At 41.5% G+C, this 23767-nt stretch overlaps 2 protein-coding genes across 4 annotated transcripts in view; one reads left to right on the forward strand and one right to left on the reverse strand.

Annotated features, from left to right (window-relative positions):
• Positions 1 to 3950: 3950 nt before the first annotated feature.
• DIMT1 (DIM1 rRNA methyltransferase and ribosome maturation factor) lies at positions 3951 to 23172 on the reverse strand. The gene is made up of 12 exons (XM_075589869.1): positions 22859 to 23172; positions 19825 to 19898; positions 18903 to 18989; positions 17486 to 17547; positions 15408 to 15501; positions 15274 to 15323; positions 13442 to 13565; positions 12610 to 12702; positions 10944 to 11008; positions 8852 to 8915; positions 7101 to 7207; positions 3951 to 6776 (listed from the first exon to the last, which is right to left on the reverse strand). The coding sequence occupies exons 1-12, from the start codon at positions 23145 to 23147 to the stop codon at positions 6734 to 6736; spliced, it is 1152 nt and encodes a 383-aa protein (XP_075445984.1). The 5' UTR covers positions 23148 to 23172; the 3' UTR covers positions 3951 to 6733.
• IPO11 (importin 11) overlaps positions 23072 to 23767 on the forward strand; it is a 500359-nt gene continuing 499663 nt past the window's right edge. For 2 of the 3 annotated variants that reach the window (XM_075589848.1, XM_075589838.1), the window contains exon 1: positions 23076 to 23212. The gene's annotated coding sequence lies outside the window, so the exon portion shown is untranslated. Of the gene's footprint in view, positions 23213 to 23767 lie in introns of all 3 variants that reach the window. The other variant, XM_075589858.1, reaches the window with a different exon arrangement.

The following is a 23767-nucleotide window of genomic DNA, read 5'->3' on the forward strand; positions in this document are numbered from 1 at the left end:
GAATAGTTCTGCTACCACGTTAAAGCAGGATACATATAGCTCCTATGATCGTATGTATGCTTTAGCAGCAAATAAATGTCTTGTTCTGTTCCCTCTTAGGTTCTATATATAATAAAATTTAAATTTTTCCTGCCTAAGCTCTTGTTCTGACTTGTGTGACCTTTTTGTTGCATGCAATTCTCCTGAGTGTAGGCTATCTAACCTCAAAGAATAACTAATTGGCCTCCACCCCGCCTGTTTGAGAATTTTTTTCCCCATTCCCCATCATGGCAGTGGGCACCGTTGGGTTTAATCTTGTCTCTTAGCTTGAAGTAGAACAAAATCGTGCTCTGCCTGTGATAATGCAAAAAATACGTACAGAACAGTGTCCCAGAGGGGCAGTTAAATCAGTGAGAAACCCTTTAAAACTGCACTCAGACACATGAGGTGTGTGTGAATTAATACAGGTGAGAGCTAGGATATCCAAATGAAATAGGTGAAATGATGATAATAAAAAAAACACTTTAATAGTACCAAAATGTATAAAACACAGGGTGTTAAAAATACCCCAAAGGGCCAAGCTACAATAAATGAAGCTTGGGTAGTCAACCCTAAAAAAGGGGGAATGATTAAGGCAGAGATGCCTGACAAAAATAGGATTGTGAGCCTACTAGGAGGAAGAGAGTTCCTAAGTAAACTGCCCCCTCCCACGACCACTCTGGTCATTAATATAGATATCAATTATAATCAGGTTAGTATGTTAAGATAAATGAATATATTCATAGGGTCACTGCAATGGGATGCACAATGCGTGCTAGATATACACAACAAGCCCACCAACTATCATATTATGGGGGGGTATGTAGGGCAAAGGTTTATGCTTAGTAGCAATAAACACTAAACACACAACAAAACACTGGAGTGCTAGTGTGATACTCCTGCATGAATGGTGAGGAGATAAGAGACCCATACACTAGCAATAACAAAGTATAATACTTGCGTTTGCGAATGGTCTCTCAAAGAAGCTCCTACATATGCTATCAATGCAGTGTACATATGAAAACAGTAAGCTCACTCCATAATGGAGTCCATGTAATGCTCCACGTGAATGCCCATGGGGTAATTAGCAGCAGCCCCCAACGGCCGTTTCGCTTAGGCGCTTTCTCACGGGAAAGCTTTGGGAGCATATGTAGGAGCTTCTTTGAGAGACCATTCGCAAACGCAAGTATTATACTTTGTTATTGCTAGTGTATGGGTCTCTTATCTCCTCACCACTCATGCAGGAGTATCACACTAGCACTCCAGTGTTTTGTTGTGTGTTTAGTGTTTATTGCTACTAAGCATAAACCTTTGCCCTACATACCCCCCCCATAATATGATAGTTGGTGGGCTTGTTGTGTATATCTAGCACGCATTGTGCATCCCATTGCAGTGACCCTATGAATATATGCATTTATCTTAACATACTTACCTGATTGGTCATTAATATACATATCAATTGTAGAGTGGTCGTGGGAGGGGGGAGTTTACTTAGGAACTCTCTTCCTCCTAGTAGGCTCACAATCCTATTTTTGTCAGGCATCTCTGCCTTAGTTATTCCCCCTTTTTTAGGGTTTACTACCCAAGCTTCATTTATTGTAGCTTGGCCCTTTGGGGTATTTTTAACACCCTGTGCTTTATACATTTTGGTACTATTAAAGTGTTTTAATTATTATCATCATATCACCCATTTCATTTGGATATTCTAGCTCTCACCTGTATTAATTCACACACATCTCATGTGTCTGAGTGCTGTTTTATAGGGTTTCTCACTGATTCAACCGCCCCTCTGGGACGCTGTTCTGTTAGTATTTTTTGCATTACTCTCTATTCCCTACTGCACCTCTCACATTTTTAATTAGTTACTATTAGGAGTGCTGGTGTTTTGCTTATTTTGTTGTGTCAGTCTGCCTGTGATAACCCAGATCTGGAAGCTAAAAAGCAGCTGCAGTTAGCGTAATGAGCAAGTCACATTTTTACTGTCATGGCAAGACACCGTGACAAAGTATGCATATGGCCATGTTACAAGCAAATAAAAACAATTTCAGAAGAGAGATCAAGGTCCCAGGCAAGCCTGGATAAAATTAGGGGATTCTTTGTCTGAGAAATTTGATGTTCTACTCCAACATTATTCAGAAGGCAACAACTGGGAATCATCTAGCCACTCTGGAACTGGTAGATCCATGGAAAATGGCTAGGAGAGGCTCTGGAGCGGAAATATCCAGAAGGTTGCCAAAGAAAGGATAAGATCCTCATTCCACTTTAAAGAATAACTTGTGTACACTACCATTTGAAGGGGAATTGCAGTTCGGAAGAAAACTAGATGCCATCATATCCAAAGTGTCTGTAGATCAAAGTGTTTTTACCACAGGGGGAAAAAAAGGGGAGATTGCATGGTACAACTCAATCAGAAAGGATGCATTACATTGAGGCCAAGTCCTATCATAATTAAAGATTATTTTTGTGACTCCAAGGGAAGAGTTGCATTTGGAAGAGGAAAGTTAGCATGAGATGGAGAGCCCAGCACGTCCCAATTCATAGCTACGTGTGCTCAAATCGATGGAAGATAGGTGGGTCCTTCAGAGTTGTTTGGATACCATCTAAAATTCAAGTAGTTGCTAAAGTAAAACAAGTTTGTAACATCAAGCTGGCACTAATGCATATAAAAAAAATGTAAAAAAAGACAAAGCAATGCGTCTTATTTTAAAAGATTTTCTACAAGACGGAGTGAAAAGGAAGGTACCCCAAACACAGGGGAGAACTGAAATCTATTCCATAATCTTCTTGGTCACAATTATGTCCAGTGGATTAAGAGCAAAGTGAATATGCATCTCTATATAAGAAAATGCAAGGTGAACACAATAATTCAAGAGGTAAAACCAGACATCTGGATGATTTAAGTGGACTTGATAGGAGGTTTAAAATAGGACACAGCAATTACCAGTATACAGCTTTGCCTTTTGGGTTGGGCAAGGTGCTGGCTCCCCTGGCTGCAGAGTTAAGGAAGATAGGGATATAGATGATATAGATATTTAAAATTAAAAGTGGAGTTATTTCCGAGACCATATAAAAGGCAAACACAATCTGAGGAAGTCTGAAACTTTTACAGTGGTCATACTGTTTATTTGTGGTGCACCAACATATTCTGCTGTGCAGTACAATGGGGTACAGAATTATGTATATTACAAAAACAAAGAGAGGTGAGGATAAACATGCACAAACAGATACAAAGAGGTAATGAGGGCCCTCCTCGTGAGAGCTTATAATCTAAACGAATGAGGGACAATGTTGAAACAAGAAGCTATGGTGGCTGCTTATTGTAGCATATGGTGTGGCTCAGGTTACGTAGGGTGGAAATCAGGCCAGCTACACGGTTGGTCCTAATGTGGTTGGAGGGGGGCGGGAGGGGAGTTGGATGTTCGAGGTATGGTGAGTAGGCTTCCTTGAAAAGGTGAGTTTTCAGGTTGTTTTTAAACATCTGAAAGCTGGGGGAGAGTCTGATGGTACGTGGTAGGAAATTCCAGAGAGAGGGGGCAGCATGGGAGAAATCTTGCAAGCGATAGTGAGATGCGGTACTAAGGTGGACGTCATGGGTAAAACGTAGGGGGGGTGTAGGTATGTATTTGTGGATGGGGGCTGAGATGTAAGAGGGGACAGTGTCGATAATATATATACATGACATGACAAAAGTGGTAACTGTAAATGAACTTCTATCGATTTTATTTGGGAACATGGAGGGGTGGAAAGAAGTTAATGGGGACTCAGGAATCCCAAGGATTGCTGTAATTCTGCTCCTGGCAGCTAAAGTCTATAATGGTGCAATGGGTGAAGTATGACCCTCCAAACTTGGAAAGGGTTCAATCATATCTCACTCAGCTAATGACCTTAGATAAAATGGAAACGGAGCCCAATAAGGAACAAGAAACGGAGAATTTCTTTACAAAATGGGAACCCTTTATTGACTCCCTACCACAGAATGAAAAAGCCCAAATATATCAGGCTTTCGCGCACACATCCTGGAGTCTCTTGCGGCAAATTACACAAGCAATTACACAAGGTTATAGATGAGGTAAACAGAGGGAGAACAGAAGAGATTAAACAGGTATCAAGATAGGAGAACAGTATATCTGAACCTGACATCTGTAATATGTGTCTGAATAAAGTTACGTTTTGTACATTCTGTGAGTTAATTATTTAATTTAAAAATGGTGTATTTTTGAGTTAAGTTTGAGCATCTGATTTATACCTTTTTACTTGTATATATATTTTTTCTTTTATGTATAATTTAAACATGGAAAATTGTAAAAATGTGTTGAAATCTAGTAGGAGAAAACTAGGGCGCTCCAATGCAACTCACAGAAGGATAACGATATCAGGCCAGACAAAATAAAGTAAAGATACAATACTATACTGGCCCAGTAGAAGCTGCAGCTCAACCCAAGGAGGCTCGTCCCGCGATCCTCAAACGATGCAAAGAAAAGTAAGGGAGCGCAAAGGGATACAGAAAACCAAAAACACACATATACACACACTTTAAATCCCACCCCCCTTCCTTCTCGCCATATGCAAATTGCTATCCCATCACCATAGCCTAATATGTTCTTTAAGCTTTATTACAGTAAGTTACATAGTAGATGAGGTTTAAAAAGACATCCATCAAGTTCAACCTATGCTAAATTTAGACGACAGATACTTTATCCTATATTTGTACTTAAAGTATATTGATCCAGAGGAAGGTAAACAAAAAAACTCCAAATACAATATCATCTAATATTTCATAAGGGGAAAAATTAATTCTTTCCTGACTCCAAATATTGGCAATCAGATTACTCCTTGGATCAACACCCTTTCTGTGTTTTCTTATTTGGTACAGTAAATCCCTGTATACCTTTCCTTTCTAAAAAGATGTCTACAACAAAAGACAAAAATACCCAATACTACATCCAATGTGACAAAATATATAGTTAAATACCTCATATGTCAGTATTTTCATGAGCAAGTGTCATTTGGTTAAACCCTTTGGCCAAAGCGTTATAAAACTGCAAGGCGTTTGGAGGAGATTAGACAGCAGACACATCACAGCTGGCATCAGAGGATTCGTGATAGCTGCAAATCGTGAGCTAGTTACTTTAGAGCCTGGATTGATTGTTTTGCACTGACTTTCCTGCGTGTGCTGTTTTCTGACTAGGGTGCTCGAATCTGGCTATTAGCTGGTCAGTTACCCGGACTCTGCAGTTGGAATCTAGACTTTGTCCATTTAGACTCCCTAGTGTCCTTACCAGGGCCACTGCTATTCTCTATAACCATTTTGGTATGCTTGGGCTTATTCCCAGAGAGCCTATTGATTGCGTATGTTCCTTTAATCTTGCATTTTTGGAGGTTAGGATAAAGGGAGAGGGAAGTACCTGTGGTGTCTCAGATCATAGGGAACGGGCCGGAAGAAAGGGTCTACCCCTGAAATATTGCCCCCCTCTATTTGCCTTTTATTTGCACAGCCTCCATTTTTTGCCAGCCACCCTCCTCCCCCCTCCTTTGTTTCCCCTCCCCTCCTTTACACCTTTTCCACACAGGTGTCATTTTGCACCTGGAGTAATTGTTATCTCCTTTTTACAATTACTCCCACATCAGCCAATGTATATCAAATTGTGCTGATATGTTCTCATATTACATTTTCTTATCTTTGCTTATCATCAGACTATTTTGTCATTGAGTGCTGGGAACTACCTTTTTTTGTTATTATTTAATGTTGCATTCAGTGTTGAGGAATAGTAATGAAACACTTCTGGATGTATATTCATATCATGGTGCATGATCTAGATTCTCATTCTCTCGAGTTCTTTTGCTGTGTGAAAGAATCAATACTCAGTATTTTCATAGGGGACGTTTTTTGTACTTTCACTTACATACTTCGGAACATACAAAATTAGGTTGTTTTTTTTTTTTTTTTAAATATATCTACTGATTTTACCCTTATTAACAGATCTATCAAAGGAAACAATTACATTGTGCAAGTCCACGAACTTCATGGACCATGAAGAATTAACGATTTGTCATTGAGTAATATTGTTTTTTTTTTTTAATCCAGACTAGAAAGCATTCAAAGATTAATCGGCAATCCTTTGGGGGGGGAAACAAATGAGGAATATTTTAAATCTTTGTTTACACATGTATCCAGGGTTATTGCATCTGCTGGCACGTTGTGTAATATTCTGCATTATTGTTGTTGAATTGATTACAGCACAAAAATTAAACTGTACAAACTTCCATTATTTCTATGCAAGTTACATGTTCTATACAAATTGTCAATTGAAAAAGTTAAGAGGTTTAGTTGTGTTGCAGTTCTGTATATATATATACAGTGTTCGACAAACCTATACATTTGCTCGCCCCGGGCGAGTGGATTTAACCCCCGGGCGAGTAAATATTGGCCCAAGCAGCACACGTTTGGTACTAGGTGGCGAGTAGATTTTTTTGTGTGGCGAGTAGATTTTTTGGTGATTTGTCAACCACTGTATGTGTAATATATATATATATCTATATATCTATATAGATATATAGATATATATATATCTATATATCTATTCATATCTATATATCTATATATATTCCAAAATTTTTTTCAGCATTGCTCTGCATGTGTATGGCGAAAGAGTGAAACGCCTTCGCTTGATGAATTCTTTGTTGAAGTAGAAAAAGTATGAGATGGCCAAGTCACTTATGAGAAGTGGATTCCTTCTGAATTAAATCCATGAAGTAGTCTAGGAAACAAAAAGTAAAACATTGGTATTCCATACAATGCATCAATAGAAAAGGATAACTTCAATAAGCAATGCACATTTGATATGTACACCCTGCTGAAAATACCTTCATTATTTTGTAATTTTCTAAAGACCAGCGATTTTTTCCCTTGTTAACTAGCTTTGTTAATTTTAATACTTGAAGTAACTCAAAATAACCAGTCAAGTATTTCTAAAGATAACAAAAAAAGCTGCTGTAAAATGCTTCAAATGGAAGCAACAAATGTTCCCTTCCAAATTTATGCTACTTATGTATATGATATTTTTTCTCCTAAATTAAATTACCTTATAAAATCATCAATATCCATTGAGCGGGCCCGTTTTTCATTAAATCCTGTTTCTCCAAGAATTTTTTCAATTTTTTCTGCAATGCTGAAATTGTCTGGTAATGTCTGCCGCAAAAAAAGAATCACAGTTGGTATTTCTACTGGAACAAGATTAGCTCAATATCGATATAATTGTGTTTATCACATAGGCGTTGGGTGTAAGCTGAAAACAGTAGCTGCATTGGAGCAAAGTAAATGGCTTTGCTCCCCTAACAGGCTACACAGTACGAGAAGAGGCAGGCGCTCCCTCTCCTTATAAAAACACATCATAAATAAGCCACCATCTGCATGTTGCCACAGTGCATTGCATGCTATATATCCATGCCTACCCCATGCTCCATATGAGTGTGCAACACAATGCAGGTTCCCACAGTAGCAAGAGAGTTAATAATCAAGATAAGTGTGTTTTGCATATTTGATTTATTTTAAAGTGCATTATGATTGGGCAATGACAGTGAGCACTGTGGAAAGCCCAAATTGTGTTTTCTTTTTTATCTGTTGTCTGCCAGGAGTGGCCAACTCCAGCCCTCACGGGACACCAGATCCCTGCGTCAACAACTACGCCACTGATTGAGCCACCTGTACTGAAGCAGGGATATCCTTAAAACCTGACATGTTGGTGGCCCTCAAGGACTGGAGCTGGCCACGCCTGCTCTAAGTAGACCATTTGGAAGTCTTGCAGTTGGCTGGCATTTATGGCCCATTTAACCAGCAGAATGACACCACTTAAAAATAGAAGGGCTATATAAAGAAAGCTTGTGCAATGTAAAACAAGTTTCTCAAGGCTAGATGTGAAGGTGAAGAACACCGGAGTGGGTAAACTCCCCCTGTATTCTCCAAGTAGAAGCAGGTGTTGTCACAAATGCATAGTCATACTCGGCAGTATCTTACTGTAATCCTCATTTCTTTCATGCATTTTAACTATAACACATCTTCAACTGTAATTAGTGTTGTTCATTATAATGACAGTAAGAGGGCTATGTTCAATTTAAGTGTGGAGAGCTTAATTAGAATTCTAAAGCATAACTAAATATTGTAACCTCTAATAGAGGGGTGAGCAAACTGGGGGGCACAAGATTATCCAGGGGGGGCGTGGCAGTTACAGAGGCCCCACGCTCTTCCCTAAGGCCTTTAAATGAAAAGCCGGGGGATCGCGTGAGGTCTCTGCCACTTCCCTTGTCTTTGGTGACGCGCTGCCATGGCAACGTGACATCGCATGACCCCCCTTGGCGTCATTTGACGCCGGAGACAAGGTAAGGAGGGGAGCATGCAGACAGGGGGGCGCAGGGGAGAAAGTTTGCACACCCCTGCTCTAACATACCTTTTGTGACCAGCAAGTGTCACTTAAAAAGTAGTATTTCTGTGCTTGAAGAAGCAATACCCTTCCCACTAAAATGTTTATTTCACCAATAAGAGACTTCCCCTCCCCTTTCAGGAAACATTAAAAAAAAAAAATTCTGTATCTGGTGAGCCAATGAAAAAGGGTAAGTTTGTGCATAAAAGTAGTGTTATTCATTGTTCCATCTTACGTACATAAGCAAATAGAATTGGCAGTAAATGTTTAAGATGCTAAAACAAAACACATGTAGTTTCAGTATTTGTACATCTTACAGATCCCATTAGTTGTTGTAACATTATATTCTCAAAACATTGGCTTGGACCCCCCGCCCTCCATCAAATGTTAATTTCTGAAAAAAGCGTTTTACTTACAATATTATGTAGAGAACAATGTATTTTGTAATTTTTCTCTAGAAGCTCTTGAACGGCTTTGGATCTAAAAAGAAGAAGATGAGCACTTGTATGAATCAGTTCACTGTTTACCACTATTTCCACTCTATATCGCAATTCATTCAGTGTATGTTGTCCCATAAAGATCAAGCAGGTTTGCTGGGTCATCAGACAATTAGAAGAGGGTGTTGAAAAAAGGTGTACTGTATACAGGCATACCGCGCTTTAAGGACACTCACTTTAAGTACACTTGCGAGTAAGGACATATCGCCCAATAGGCAAATGGCAGCTCACGCATGTGCCTGTCAGCACGTCCTGAACAGCAATATCGGCTCCCTACCTGTACCGAAGCTGTGTGCAAGGGGGGGAGGCTATAGAGCCTGTTACCAATGCGTTATTTACATCAGTTCTGCACGTATATGACGATTGCAGTACAGAACATGCATCGATAAATGGAAAAAAGGGAGTGCTTCACTTTAAGTACATTTTCGCTTTACATACATGCTCTAGACCCATTGCGTACGTTAATGTGGGGTATACCTGTATGCACTTTTGCCTTTTTGTTTTGAACAAGGACATGAGTGTTCCACCAAGATAAGAATGCAGCGAGTCGGAAACAGTATGAGAAACTCAAAGCCACAATTGGATTATCTAGTTTCACAAGAGCAAGTTGCAAGTGTTGATAAAGCCAAATAGTCTGTTTTCAGTATAAAATAAATAAATAAAATAATAATATATATATTTTGTTTTTGGATCACAGATCCTGTAATGAGCTTAGTCTCATTAAACAGCTACAATTAGATATTCTGCTTTTCTGTGTTTAACAAAAACTATCAGGAAAAACACCAGCCAATATTGCACTTGTATGTGTGTATGCGTGTTTTAATTTGTACCACCATCCATGCACATAGCCCTTCATAGAAATAACACACGTGACAAAATAATAGGAGACATAATAGGAATAATGGCTTCGAACATAAAAACAAAACATAGGAAAAGGGGTCCCCTGCCTTGAAGAGCTTACAATCTAAGTGGTAAGTAAGGAGAACTTAGAGACAGTAGGAGGATGTAAGTGCGTATGGAGGGGTCATACATGTGATGTACAGTATAGTGCTAGCCACATGCTTCATTAAAGAGGTGTGTAAAGATGGGCCATTAATGTGCAGAGAAAGGGTGCTAGTTGATTATTGAGAAAAGTAATTAAAGAGGAGTGGGGCAGCAAGTGAGATGTTTTAGGCGGGCGAGGGCTTTAGATACCAAAGAATAAGCCAATAAAAAAAACATAAATGAAACATTATTTCCTGCTGAGCGCCGATAAATGTAGGAAACAAAAGCTATACAAAGCAAGTAGAAAAACTGACAAATATGCCCCCAATAAACAGAGAACTAAACACTAGAAAAGGCAGAAAAAAACTGCAACTCTAATGTAGAAAAGCAAACCAAACAATGGAAACTGGAATTCCTACGCTTTATTGGAGTAAAAACGGCGTGCTAGAGATGAGCCCAGCTGTCTCTGACAGGGTTAGATGTGAAAGCATGTCACAAGCTACTGACCTGAATATGTGGCCTTTATAAGGTAGCAGTCTCACTACCTTCTTTACCACAACTCTCTCTCATTTTTAGATAAGCAGCTACGTAGGTAGAACCACAAACTGTAATCTAAACAGTGTTCCCACTAAGGATATAAATACTACGCAAAGCCACATTGTAGGCTCTTCTCAGCCGGAATTTTTATATTGAATATATCCATATATGATGGACAACTACCATAATTTACTGCTCTCTTTGTCTGTTCTGGTCTTTCATCTCATCAACTGTACTATGGAATATATTAGCACGTCAATTATGCATTTTTAATGACTTATCGTTGTGAAGCTGGCAATGTGCTAAAGGTTATAAAATATTCAAGGTATAATATTTTAATCCTTAGAGGAAAAAAACAAACAAAAAAAACACAGCTGCTTATTTTTGACCATTTAAAAATCTGCGTAAGAAAAGGACATTGCTGTGTTAAACTATAAATGGAATTATCAGTTTTAAGAACTTTGCTTAACAAACCCATACAAATACTTACTTGAATGCTGCTGCAAGAGTTTTATTTTTCCTGACAAAAGTAATCCGTACCAGACCGTCCCATTCCTGAAATATAGATCATTTTAGATTGTAAGCTCTTCGGGGCAGTGATTTAGTTTCCCATTGTCTTTGTTGCACTTATTGTATTATATTTCCCTATATCGTATTGTCTTGTAAAGGGCCGAGTACACTGTGGGCACTATGTTGTAAATACATCACTATAAAAATGCATTATATGGTTATGTATGCAATGATAGCAACAGTGATAGATTAGAGACTCTGTACTATATAGTGGATTATATATAATATAGTGGATTTAGTTTCATTTTCACAATTTTGGGGTACAAAAAATAAGAGCGGGTTAGGATGGGGAGTTAGATGGTTGCAGACATAATAAAGGGGAGGGGTATGGGGGGGATGTGTTGTAAGTAAAGCTATCTATGTATATCACCCCCATACCCCTCCCCTTTATTATTTCTGCACCCATCTGACTCCCCATCCCAACCCTCTCTTATTTTTTGTACCCCAAAATTGTGAAAATTAAAATAAAAATGAACGTTAGCCTACATAAAAAGAATTTGTGCTCAGTATAATTAACTTTTATAATAGACATAATTTATACAAGCACATAGAGAACCAGAAAATAAACATAATAAAATTATCCAGTGTCAAACGCAAAATAAATAAATAAAAAAAAGTATATATATATATATATATATATATACATATATACACACACACTTATATACTATATATAGACGGAAGATACTGGTCACCTGTGGGACATCATTTCTCACAGCCAGATCATTCCATAAATGATTTAAAAATCAAAATCCTCAATCGAATGTTTAAACGCACCCAAGAACGGAAAACATTTGAACTCAGAATGATAAGACTCTTTGACACCAAAACCAAAGGACTTAATGCAGACATGGGTTTTCTCACACCCTATCAAAATTGTTTGTAATTATCCTGCTTGCCTCTATCCCTATCCACACTTTCTCTCCCCCCCCCCACAGCATCCTTCCCCCTCCCCCTCCACAACTTTCCTTGTCACCCTCCCCTGGCTTCAAACACTTTTAACACCCTACTTTATCTACAGTACATATGTTTTTTTCCCTTCCCCTCTCTACACTGTTTCAGCCATAGAATCCTTTGTATATCAGTATTGCCGACCTGAAGAAGAGAGAACTCTCGAAAGCTTGTCCTATGACATAAATTGTTAGTCCAATAAAAAAGGTATCACCTAACACTGAAGAACTCATTTATTCTGCACTATCGCAACTGGACTAACACGACTATTTTCTGATATATATATATATATATATAATTTTAAAGGACACACATTGCACATTTCTGAGTGTAATAAGTCAAAAAAGCTTCATGCATGAAACCATACTTGAGTCCCACATTACTTCTAATACTAAAAAGTGGGAAAAAGGACAACGAATTTGATCAGAGCACAAGGAGGCATAATGAGAGATTAGAGCTATGATGTTTGGAGAGGCAAAAGGAGTGAACCGCTTTAAAGGATAGATAGAAAATGATGTATTCTGTGTAGAAACCTAATGGGAAGCAAGTAGACTGATTTGTGGAGGGGAGACGCCAGCAGAACACTGCTGCTACATTCAGGTGGTAGAAAACATGGATTCCACTCTATACCTTACCTGAAAGTTAATAGGTGGGGGAGGATTCTTTGGCTCTATTCTGACAACACTGGATTCCACTTTTGGAGGGGGTCTGAAATTATTCCTCCCAACCTGTTTCATGTGAAAAAATACAAAGCAACATGTTTCAGATTTGGAACGCCACCGGTTTATGCCAGCACAGCCTTCTGTAGAAACAAGGAAATCCCTGTGTGGAAACATAGCAGAAAAACGTGCACCTAAAAAGGAGTGAAGAGGTAAGATAAAGCTGAAAGCAAACAGCAATAAGGTTTACCCATCAGTCCCTAATGTAAACATAGGAAGAGCAGATAGGCCTTAGGGCCGTTCTACAGAGGGCGCGCTTGCTGCGCCGTGCGCGCGCACGGTAGTTATAGTTGGCTGAGGTTAGTCAGCCTTTCTATAATGGGGCCGCGCGCGTGCACGGCAGAGAGCGTGGAACCGGCCGACAGGGAGGAAGATGAAGAAAATAAAGATTTTGCGCTGCTACCGCCGCTAAAATGTATGTATGTATGTGTGTATGTACGTATGTACAATGTTAATAAATAATTTATTAACGTATTTATTTATTTCAAACGTATTTATAACACACACACAAAGTGTGCGGCATGTGCACACGCGTTCACACAGGCACGCATGTGCACACGCGTTCGCACAGGCACGCATGTGCACACGCGTTCGCACAGGCACGCATGTGCACACGCGTTCGCACAGGCACGCATGTGCACACGCGTTCGCACAGGCACGCATGTGCACACGCGTTCGCACAGGCACGCATGTGCACACGTGTTCGCACAGGCACGCGCGGCTGCACACACAATATTACAAGCCTTACTTTCATTAGGTGATCGACACGAGCTAATAGCTGGGTGTTGATGGAAAGCCTGCAGTACATCTTATCTCCTGGCTTTGCTACCAGACGCATTGCAAATTCTCTCTGAAACATCAGCACTGCACATCTAAGATTGATATAAATATATAACATTATCCCACAAAATACATCAAGGAATAAATAGTTTATGAACGTTTGAACTTTTTGAGGCCCTTGCAATATAATGCAAAAGGCACCAGATACTATTTTAGCAAAACAAGAGCAAGTTGATGATCAGACAGCACCATTGACATTGAAGATGGTGGTTATCAGGAATACATACATGGCTATTTTTTAAGGTGAAATTTCCCGCAATTGATCAAATTATTTTACTATTCTGAATAACATTTCTTGATCATGTATCTAATGGTGAAATTCTGCAGTAGTTGCACTATTTGTAGAAATGTACTGAAGGATATTATCCCCCCTAAGGCCTCGTCCAGGGTGGTGCTGGGCAGGCAGGCGCACTCACGCTCGCCACGATGAGACACATTGCAACAATGTGTGTGGCCAGCGTGAGCAGGCGGGCGCGCCCGCTCGGCGCTTAGTGGCTTGCCGAGCAAGCAAATCTGAATTTGCTGCTCGCAAGCGCGTCACGTGAGTGGTTCACCCAATGAGGGCGAACCAGCTCTGTGACATCGTGGCCGCGCCCCCAGACGCGCACGCACATAGACGGCCACGAATCGCCCGGCCGAGCAGGGCGCAGCACACGAGCGCCCGTTCCCTACCTGGCCGAGGCCTTAGCGAGTTTGTATGATTTTTGAGAACTGCAACATTAAAGCAGCAATCCCCTCCAAATAATTACATGAACCCCCGATTCATGGTCCATGACATCTGGGGAACCCCCCAGTTTAATTTTTTTATATATTATTTTCAAATATTTCCTGGTGATCAGAGTATTTCTTGCCAACGCTTAAAATTTTTCTCAACATAAAATTAGAGCAATAGAAGACCAACGTAATGTAATGGTATATATAATTCATAATGGGGTATACATATTTCATTTAAATAAAATGTTAGTAAAATACTGCAAATGCAAATATAGGAAAAGTATCTGTCTAGAAGCTCCAAAGTAACACACAAAAACACACAAAAATTATGGTAACAATGCAATAATAAAAAAATAAAAAAATAGGGAAGTGAAAACAATTTGTCAAAATAATGGTTATAACTGTAGTGATGTTACACCGAGTAGTGAGCTCCTTCAGTGCAGTGGTAATTTATTTTGTTTATGTGAGACTGCATCTTGAAAATCCCGTCTAAATACAGGAATAAATGAGTGCAGGGACACTCAAACTTATTTTGCTGCCCCCCCCTGCCTCGCTCCCTCCGTTCCTGCGTCCCCCTTAACTCACGCGGTGTCAAATGACGCCGCAGGGTCATGTGACGTCACGTCATGTGACCACGGCGCCATTTGACGCTGGGTTACCAAGGCAAACGTGACGCACATGACCCCGCAGCGTCATTTGATGGCGCGTTGCCATAGTTATGTGTCCTGAAGCCGGCTGAACCTCGGTAAGTAGAGGTTGCAGAGGCCTCGCGCTGTCCCCCGGCATTTCATTTAGATGCCTCGGGGAAGAGCACCGGACCTCTGCAACCGCCCGCGCCCCACCAAAACAAATCTCGCGCCCCCCAGTTTGCTCACCGCGGCATTAGTGTACAATTACCATTTATTCTCATACCACATTCCTGAGTTTACCACAAAATAAACAAAGACCAGTAGAAATGAGTAAGCCAACAGATGAAAGAATAAGCATGTCTACATTACTCTTAAAGTACCGCGGACAGTAACTTACCTAAAAAAGGGTCTGTGGAGAAGTAGTTTAAAAACAAAGGGGGAGGAGATCTAGAGAAAGAGAGAGGGGCACAGTTACCATTGTATGTGGGAATATGGTAACCATTAAAATCTCCATCAATAATCTCTAAATACCTGATAAGGCAAATTAGCCACACAGAGATCAAAGAACGGCAAATCTGTCTTCAAAACGTCACCAACCAGGATCTGGAGTTTATTTGCCACAGCTCTGTATAAAGAAAACATTTGTATCAATTACTCTCAACACAATTCCGCTTCAGCACAGGTGGCTCAATCAGTGGCTCAGTCTTTGACTTTGCTAAAGCAGGGATATATCCTGAAAACCTGACCTGTTGGCAGCCATTGAAGACTGGAGTTGGCCACCCCTACATTTGACCCCCTCCGGCAAATTGTGATCACGTGACTGCTCCTCAGAGCTACGGCCCTGAACCCAGAAACCGTGCGAGCCCTGCGCTTGCATTTCTCTACACTATCGCACACGTCCGACGCCATCGCCTCTACAAAACGAGAACACTGCGGGTATGACGTAGCAACCACACGGGGGCCCTAGAGTGCTACACACCATGATGTAGTTGCTACGTCCGGAGGCACTCCAAAGACTTAAAGTAGCTGCTCCCCAACCCACAAGAAGCCTTAGATTTTTGCCCAGTTTTTACTTGTCTTACTTCTTTAGTATCAGCTATTACTGTGGCAACCTGTTGTCTCAATGACTGCGACTAGCCGCAGCCATCGAAACCTCCCAAGATGGCCCATTTTCAGCAACTGATTTCAACTACAGACTTTCAACAGGATAAGATCGCTGAAAAAAAAAATCAGCAAAAATCTTTTAAAATAAATAACCAGGTGAGTAGAGGAGATTGCTGCTTTAAACTCTGCACAGGTCCATAACATACTTACAAAGCAGAGTCAATACATTATATTAAAGAGATAGACCATCCTAGGACCAACATGAACTGATGCCAGTGGCTTCTTCAATAACAAAAGCAGCAATTCTGCCCCAAATGGGTATTGCAACAAAGGAAGAATAGCGGGGCACAGCACATTCAAACACTGAGGGCCAGAACTTGCAGCAGTATCAAATATTTATTGGCACATAGCAAAAAACAGGGTTAAAAATAATAACGCATTTCGCACTTTAGCAAAGACTTTGATTAAGCGTCAGCGAGGCACGAAACGCGTTAGTGTTTTTTTACCCTGTTTTTTGCAATGTGCCCATAAATAATTTGATTTCACTGCGCTGTGCACTACTATTCTTCCTTCGTTGTTGTACAACTCATATACGGCTGGAGAACGGATATCCACATCTACAGGGATCCCGCGAGTACCTCTACAGTCGCTTTTTCAGAGGAAAGTAATTTTGTTCAGTCAATTACTGTGAACTGTGTCAATTGCTCATTTTATGTACATTAGATTTTGAGGGACATAGACATTATCAACATCAGGTTTCTCCCCAAGGGGATTAGACCTCAGTCTCTTTTGTTCAAATGTATTTATTTATTTTGAATGTTTTGCTGATATATGTTACTTCAATCAAGAGGACTTGCATCTGCTTGTTGGATTAATAAGCTTTAAACTGTATGTGGACTTTATTTCAAATACAACTAAGCCGCATCTATATGTATTTTTGATATTGCACACAGGTTTTTTTGATGCACTATTTTTGAGCCATGCCCTATTTTTTCTTTCTAAAATGGGCACTGTTTTTTGTTGTTGCAGTTGGATGGTGGTGTATGTCTTCTCGAGCAGAACCATGTCATTTTCATCTCCGGGTCCCGAGTTGCTTTGAGCTTTTGTTTCTTGTGCCCTTCAATGATTTGAAGAACTAACACCGGCGGTCATCTTGTTATTGGCCCACGGTTTGATGGTCATTTTTAATCGGTCTGCAATCTAGGGGGTCCCCGGAAATTAAAATAAAGGAGGTTCAGTTATGGGGGATCCCATACAAATAACAAGCGGCTTCCCGTAGTTCATAGGTAACAAATGGGTAAAACATTCCCTTTCAGGGCGATTGAGTTAAGCAAGATAAAACGTGTAATACACCTTAATACCCTCCAATGATCATAAGTGACCGAAACAGATGATAAATCTGCTCAGACAGTGCATGGTGGGATGGACTGGTTTTCCATCGCATTTACAGATGATGAAATGACTCCAACATGTTATTCTCTCATTTAGCACTAATTTATACTTACGTGCCCTGAACTCTCTTCTGAAGCTCGGCAACAAGTCGTGTGTCAAGTTCACAAGCAACCACCTGTAGCAGAAGAAAGGGCTTTCTGGTTTAGGAGGTTGGTTTTAGGTGTCTGTTTGCAACCACTGGGTTTTATTGTATAGCATTTATTTAACTCCATGAGCAAAACATAAAAAAAAAAAACTGTATACACACACCGACATCCAGATATCATAGCTCGGTGCCTAGGACATACTTGAAAACGAGAGGTAACGAATGTATTAGGCCTGGGACATAGTATGGTGAGCCTTGCTGAGCCGCGCTGAGCAGATGCACTTACCCCCTGCATATGTCATCAGCGTGGCTTTAGCACACTTCCGCATGCGTGCGGAGGCTCGGGTATTTTGGAGAGACAGGCAAATTTTAAATGTGCCGCTCAGGGAAGCGGAGGAGCGGTCACGTGACCGCTCACATCCAATGGGACCGAGGGACTAGCCCCGCCTCCTGCCCTGCCTCCGACACGCCTTCGGCCTGCCTCTGCCCCACCCCCAAAGCGCGCTCACTGCCTCGCCTGCCAGGACACAAAAAAGCTCCAGTTTGAGCAGGCGAGGCAGAGCAGGAGCGCGGATCAGCGCGGCCCGAGGCACCATGCCCGAGGCCTTACTTCCTTGTAAAATTTTTTAATAAATAAAATAAAATGATGTGATCTTACATTTCGGTCACGAAAATAAAAATAAACCCATTAATTGTCAAAAACACGGTCAGTGCACTGCAGTCCCAATGTGCGATAATAGCAGGGATATGTTCTGTGTACCTTAACAGAAAAGGATTAGCATGCAAGTATTTACAGTCATTTAGAAAGTTTTAAAGGAAGGGTAGTTATAATGTAAATAAATACATACACACATATGCATATGGGCTTCCTCCTTATCTGAACGTCAAATAAGAAAAAGGAAGGAAAGGAAGAGGGTGAAGAGCAGACAATAAGACAAATCAAAAAGATTAAATGAGCTAATATAGGTATTGCACTGTGTATTTTTGTCACATTGGAAGTAGCTTTGGGCATCTTTGTTTGTTTTTTATTGTATACATTTAGCCACGCCCACTAGCACTCCTTTTGACACTTATAAGCATATATATATATATATATTAAGTGGTAATGGTTGGGGTTTCTCAGAGCTTGTTGGGAATCTGTGTATTGTGTTAATCTCTGGTACTGTAAGTACATTTGAATATGAGACTTGTGGGGGCCTGTGTACAATTGCATTGTCCTGCTTCATCAAATGGTATCAAGCCCATAAATGTATTAAATGGTGACATTTATTGTACTGCAGACAACTTCAAAGCAGTCTAGCAGCCTGGTTTCAAGCACCCTTTAAATTAGTGCAGCGAATGTTTGCACAAAATACAATTGCAGGTGGGTTTCACGTGCGTCTTACCCTTTTTGCTTTTTCTAACAGCTTTTTCGTCATGTTACCAGTTCCGGGGCCAACTTCAAGTACGACATCTGTTGGTCTTATGGCAGCCTGAAATTAACATGTAAAAAAGAAAATATAACAGTCCAACGTGTACATCGACATGGACAAAATAGTAAAGTTCTTCTAATGCACATGCACCACAACATAATGAACATCAAGTCTTTTTTGTTCCATAAACCAGAGCCAGAACAGCCCAATCTAATTGGAGTTCCCGAGGCACAGTGAGATAATGTAAAGAAAACAGCAGCAAAGAATAAAAATGTAGTGTATTACGAGGATCCTGTCAGATACTTCATTTCTGCCACACAAAGCATGGAAATAATGTCATTTATTGGTCCTTTCGGTAACCTCAGCTACTACCTACAATGTGTCAGACTACGTATAATCATTTTTGTATAGACATGTCGCTACTTAAATATAGTAGCAGTTCAGTCCCTCAAGCCGCGATTATAGTGTACGATTTGTCATTTTAACGCTGTGCCCAGGACATACTTGAAAACGAGAGGTAACTCTCAATTATTACTTCCTAGTAAAACATTTTATAAATAAACATAGATTATCCGGTGCTGCTCAGGGTGGGAAGTAGCTGGGGATTTGTTTGGGAGAAAAATCGATTCCCTTTCACATACTCAAACACAAAAGATGGAAAGCAGCTTGAAGCCGATAAGAAAAGGGTCTGGTTTGACTACTTGGCTTGGTGCTCATAGCACTTCTGACCCCGACACCAGAGAGCAACAATTAAGAAGACATACTGGAACTAGCACTTCCCAGTGACTTCAATAGGACTCGACGCTGGAAAGGGTGCGATACCTGTACCAGCACGTGATAAATGTGCTCCTTAGAAAGAGCAACCAGAAACATACCCATTATATTCATTACCAACCTTATCAATAATGCTGTTCACAATCAGGGGGTTCTTCAAAATATGCTGACCAATTCCCTTGTTGAACATAACCCCTAAACAGGCCGAGATAAAAATGATGTTAAAGTGTTATTGCAGACGAGTGACAGCAGGCTACAGATTAACCATATACACGCACACACAACAAAATAACATAACATATGGGCTAGAGTGTTTGGCGACTTGGTCATGTGATTTGGTTCCACTGTAAATTGGATATTGTTTTTTTAAAAGAAACGGAGGTCGAAACAAAACTGAAAAAGGGGAGCAGGGTATTTACTAAACGTTGTAAAACCATGGCACACACAACAGGAATGGGCGTTACGTTCTCTGAGTTAATGTCATTCACCAGGCTAATTACATGCAAAAATAACAGCTGTAACGAGTTTATTAGCATAGGCTTAAGCGCTAACATTACACAATGTGTTGTTATTCAAGTCTTGGCGTTACTCCTACTCAGACCCTGAAGTAGGGTTATTGCTGGAGAGAGGAGAGGGAAGCAACATTGACAATAACTCTGTTAGGCAAATCATAGCTAGCTGTGATGTTACACTCATCCAGGCACTGAAAATGTCCTGTGTGTCAGTGCCTGGATGGCAACAGCAGCAGGTTTGGCTCAGATTATGTTTGTTGGTGTTAAAATTGCTGTATTGCAATCTGAAACTCTCCAGCCCTTTTATCCCCTGCCCCCAATTTTCCAACTCTAATTGCCCATGAAATGTATTTAATGTAACCATGCATTGTTATAACTCTGTTGCCAGGAGATACTTGAAAATGAGAGGTATCTCTCAATGCATTACTTCCTGGTAAAACATTTTATAAACAAATAAATACATTTCTGTTAGTGCTATACAGGAGAAAACATGGCTTAAACGGTTCTATAGTGTTACTATTAATGTGACGCCAAGTGGCCTTAAGGAGATAATTGAAGAAAGAGAAAGGACCGTTGGGGACTGAATTGTCAAATAACAATATGGCAAAATAAAATCTATCCTTTATTTCATCATTTTGAAGTGTGCTGGCTCACCCTACCAAATCTGCACCTTGGACATTTACCTCATTTACGTGTGGGTGTGTACAATATATTAATATTTGTCACTTTGTCTGTTCTGAGACATATGGGATTTGGTAGCCATATAATTCCCCCATCTACTTCTAACAATAAGAAGTGTTACAGGTATATTACTTGTTCAAGGTGTGTTTAAATTCTTCACTTTCCCAAAATTACCCTCGCTATATGGATTATACGTACACACAGCTAACCTGGAAGAAGCTTCTTTCATTTAGGAAAAGCTGATCCCAAAACATTTTGATGGGTGCACAAAAATATGAGCTGCACACCACTAAGGCTGAGGCCAGGGTGTAAGGAATCGGGAAACAACGTCCTTTGCGATGTGTTCCCTCCTTACCTGTGTCTGCACAGACCTCCGCACTGGCACAAACACATGTGCGCACCCACAATCTGGTTACAGAGCGCACGCATAGCTCTTCTAGGACTGCCACAGAGCTTGGCTCCGCCCCCGGACGCGCCACGCTTCTCACACGCGGCGCGCTGACGTGACGTCGTGCACCGCTCCCCAGCTGCGTGGCAACTAATTCCTTGCCACTTGTCTCCTGCACCCTATCGCATCTCCCGCTGGGGCCGCTTCGCCTCCTGTCCCATTGGTTCCTGATTCCTATACACTGCTCATGCTCAGAGTCATGGCTGAGCATAACTCTTGTGACCTTGTGTTCCTGCGTTCTGTTTTGCCTTGCTACTACCTTGCTAGTGCTTTGCTGCTGTTTCTCTGTTGCTTTCTTGTGTACTGACCTGGCTTGATCATAAGACCCACTCTGGATAAAGACCCCGGCTTGACCATTGGACTCCTTCTGGATAAAGACCTAGGCTGGTTCGCCGTGATTGTCTGAACCGTTTACGTTACGCAGACGTCTCTTGAAAAGACAAAAAAATTTTGTCTTTTCAAAACACGCTCGCGCTCCGTTGTCTGCGCATCCACTAGGGGCGACCTCATAGGCTCCAGCCATTTGTTATTGTCGCGCGGAGTATCCTTACATCTCAGTCCTAATTTCTCGCTATGCACCATCCTGACTCTTGCGTTCTGCTCAAGGATGTCTTCTCTCTACCCCCTTTGTATCTAAAGCCCTCTCCCGTCTTAAACCTTTCTCACTTTCTGCCCCGCACCTCTGGAATGCCCTTCCCCTCAATACCCGACTAGCACCCTCTCTATCCACCTTTAAGACCAAACTTAAGAAGCATAGGAGTAGCACCGTGGCTAATACTATACCCCCATACTGTCTTTGTACATTCGCCCAACCAATTAGATTATAAGACCTTCAGAGCAGGGACTCCTCATCTACAATGTTACTTTTATGTCTGAAGTACTTATTCCCATGATCTGTTATTTGTAGTATTTGTTATTTATGATTGTCACGTGTATTACTGTTGTGAAGCGCTATGTACATTAATGGCGCTATATAAGGACATACAATACAAGGCCAGGGTGGAGCGAACAGCACGCTCACGCTCTGCGCGATCTGAGTGATAACTCTGAATGCCCTCGTCCAGGGTGAGGGTGCCCGTGCGCTTGCTGCTTGGCGAGACAACCAAATTTGATTTGGCTGCTCGCTGATGTGTCACGTGAGCGGTTCGATCAATGAGAGCGAACCAGCTCCGTGACGTCATGACCGTGCCCCCAGCGCCACTAGCTGGCCAGAAATCGCCCGGTCGAGCACATAACGTCACAGCGCTCGTGCGCCAGCTCCCAGCCTGGCCGCAGCCAGAGTGCACACAATGACTCCCATCACCTTCAAAAACTGTCACATTGCGCCAGGCCACATGTCTCTCATCCTCTTTCTGTATTACTCCTCATTTTCAAGTCTCACTATATCTGCTGTGTTATGATCACAAATATCTCATCAGGAATAGAAATCCTACAGTGACCACAGGTAGGAATTAAAAGCCAGGATCGGCCCACAATTTGATGGCAGCTGGTGTGTGTGTGTGTGTGGTACACACCCTGGCTCCTGATCTCCTCATGTTTCCGGCTCTTCTTCTCCGCGCGGATTTTCGGCATCTTCTTAATTTCTTCCCCCGATTCTACGCAGACAACAACGTGCAACCCGTGAGCGGCGCACACTTCCGACGTCACCAGCGCGACGCAGAACGACCCGGCAGGGCAGGGACACGCTATGCATGGCGGGAGTTGTAGTCTCCGGACAGTAACCTGGGCACTAGAGAAGCGTCCGAGGCGTCGCGCGGCCCGATACTTGCACGTCACCAGCCCCTGCGCAGGCGCGCTGTTCATACTGTGTTAGAAGTTCTCTGCGTGAGTGATGCTGGTTGCGTTGCTGCTGCCAGTGACTGGAGCCGGTGAGTCCCGAACAGCGCGGCTCGTGGGTTCTAGTTGAGAACGTCCGCGGGCAGTTCAAACTGAGAGCGGCCGTTATTCCGGGTGCAGGCGGCCCACGTGCGTGCTGCATGGAGCGCTGCACCTCACGTGTCCCCAGCACTGGCATTGTCCTGCATGTGCCACCTGCAGTGCTAGCAAAGTGTGCCAGTAACATATGCATGCAGGCGTGCCCGGCCTCAGTGTCTGCCTGTCTGTGTACTGCTCTGCAGAATGGAGGTCCTGCAAACGTTAAACCCTCTCTTATAACCCCAGTTACTGTCCTATAACGTCAGTTAGCATAACAAGATTAATAAATAATGTATTAATAACCCTAAAATGTGTTTGTATTTTTTTTAATAGAAACCAAAACCTATATCATGTTTTTAATCTACCATCAATGTATCATCAAGCCAAAGAGGTTAGCCTTGCGCCACAAAGCCGTCTGCCTTTGGGAGCGCTCAGCTGAGACCCTCTCTATTTCAGACCCTCAGCATGGCTGTGGGGTTTGAAGCTGGTCCCTGGAAAGCTCGCATTGC

The sequence above is a fragment of the Ascaphus truei genome, chromosome 1, assembly GCF_040206685.1.
Source record: "Ascaphus truei isolate aAscTru1 chromosome 1, aAscTru1.hap1, whole genome shotgun sequence".
In the NCBI taxonomy this organism is placed as follows: Eukaryota; Metazoa; Chordata; class Amphibia; order Anura; family Ascaphidae; genus Ascaphus; species Ascaphus truei.

Excerpts from the sequence above, each read along its gene's own strand:
- DIMT1 (XM_075589869.1), bottom strand. The coding sequence starts at position 23,147 with ATGAACAGCGCGCCTGCGCAGGGGCTGGTGACGTGCAAGTATCGGGCC. Across the intron at positions 17,548-18,902 it reads TGTTAGAAAAAGCAAAAAGG|GTGGTTGCTTGTGAACTTGA; the intron begins GTAAGACGCACG and ends CTTCTGCTACAG. Across the intron at positions 12,703-13,441 it reads GTGTCGATCACCTAATGAAA|GTTGGGAGGAATAATTTCAG; the intron begins GTAAGGCTTGTA and ends CACATGAAACAG.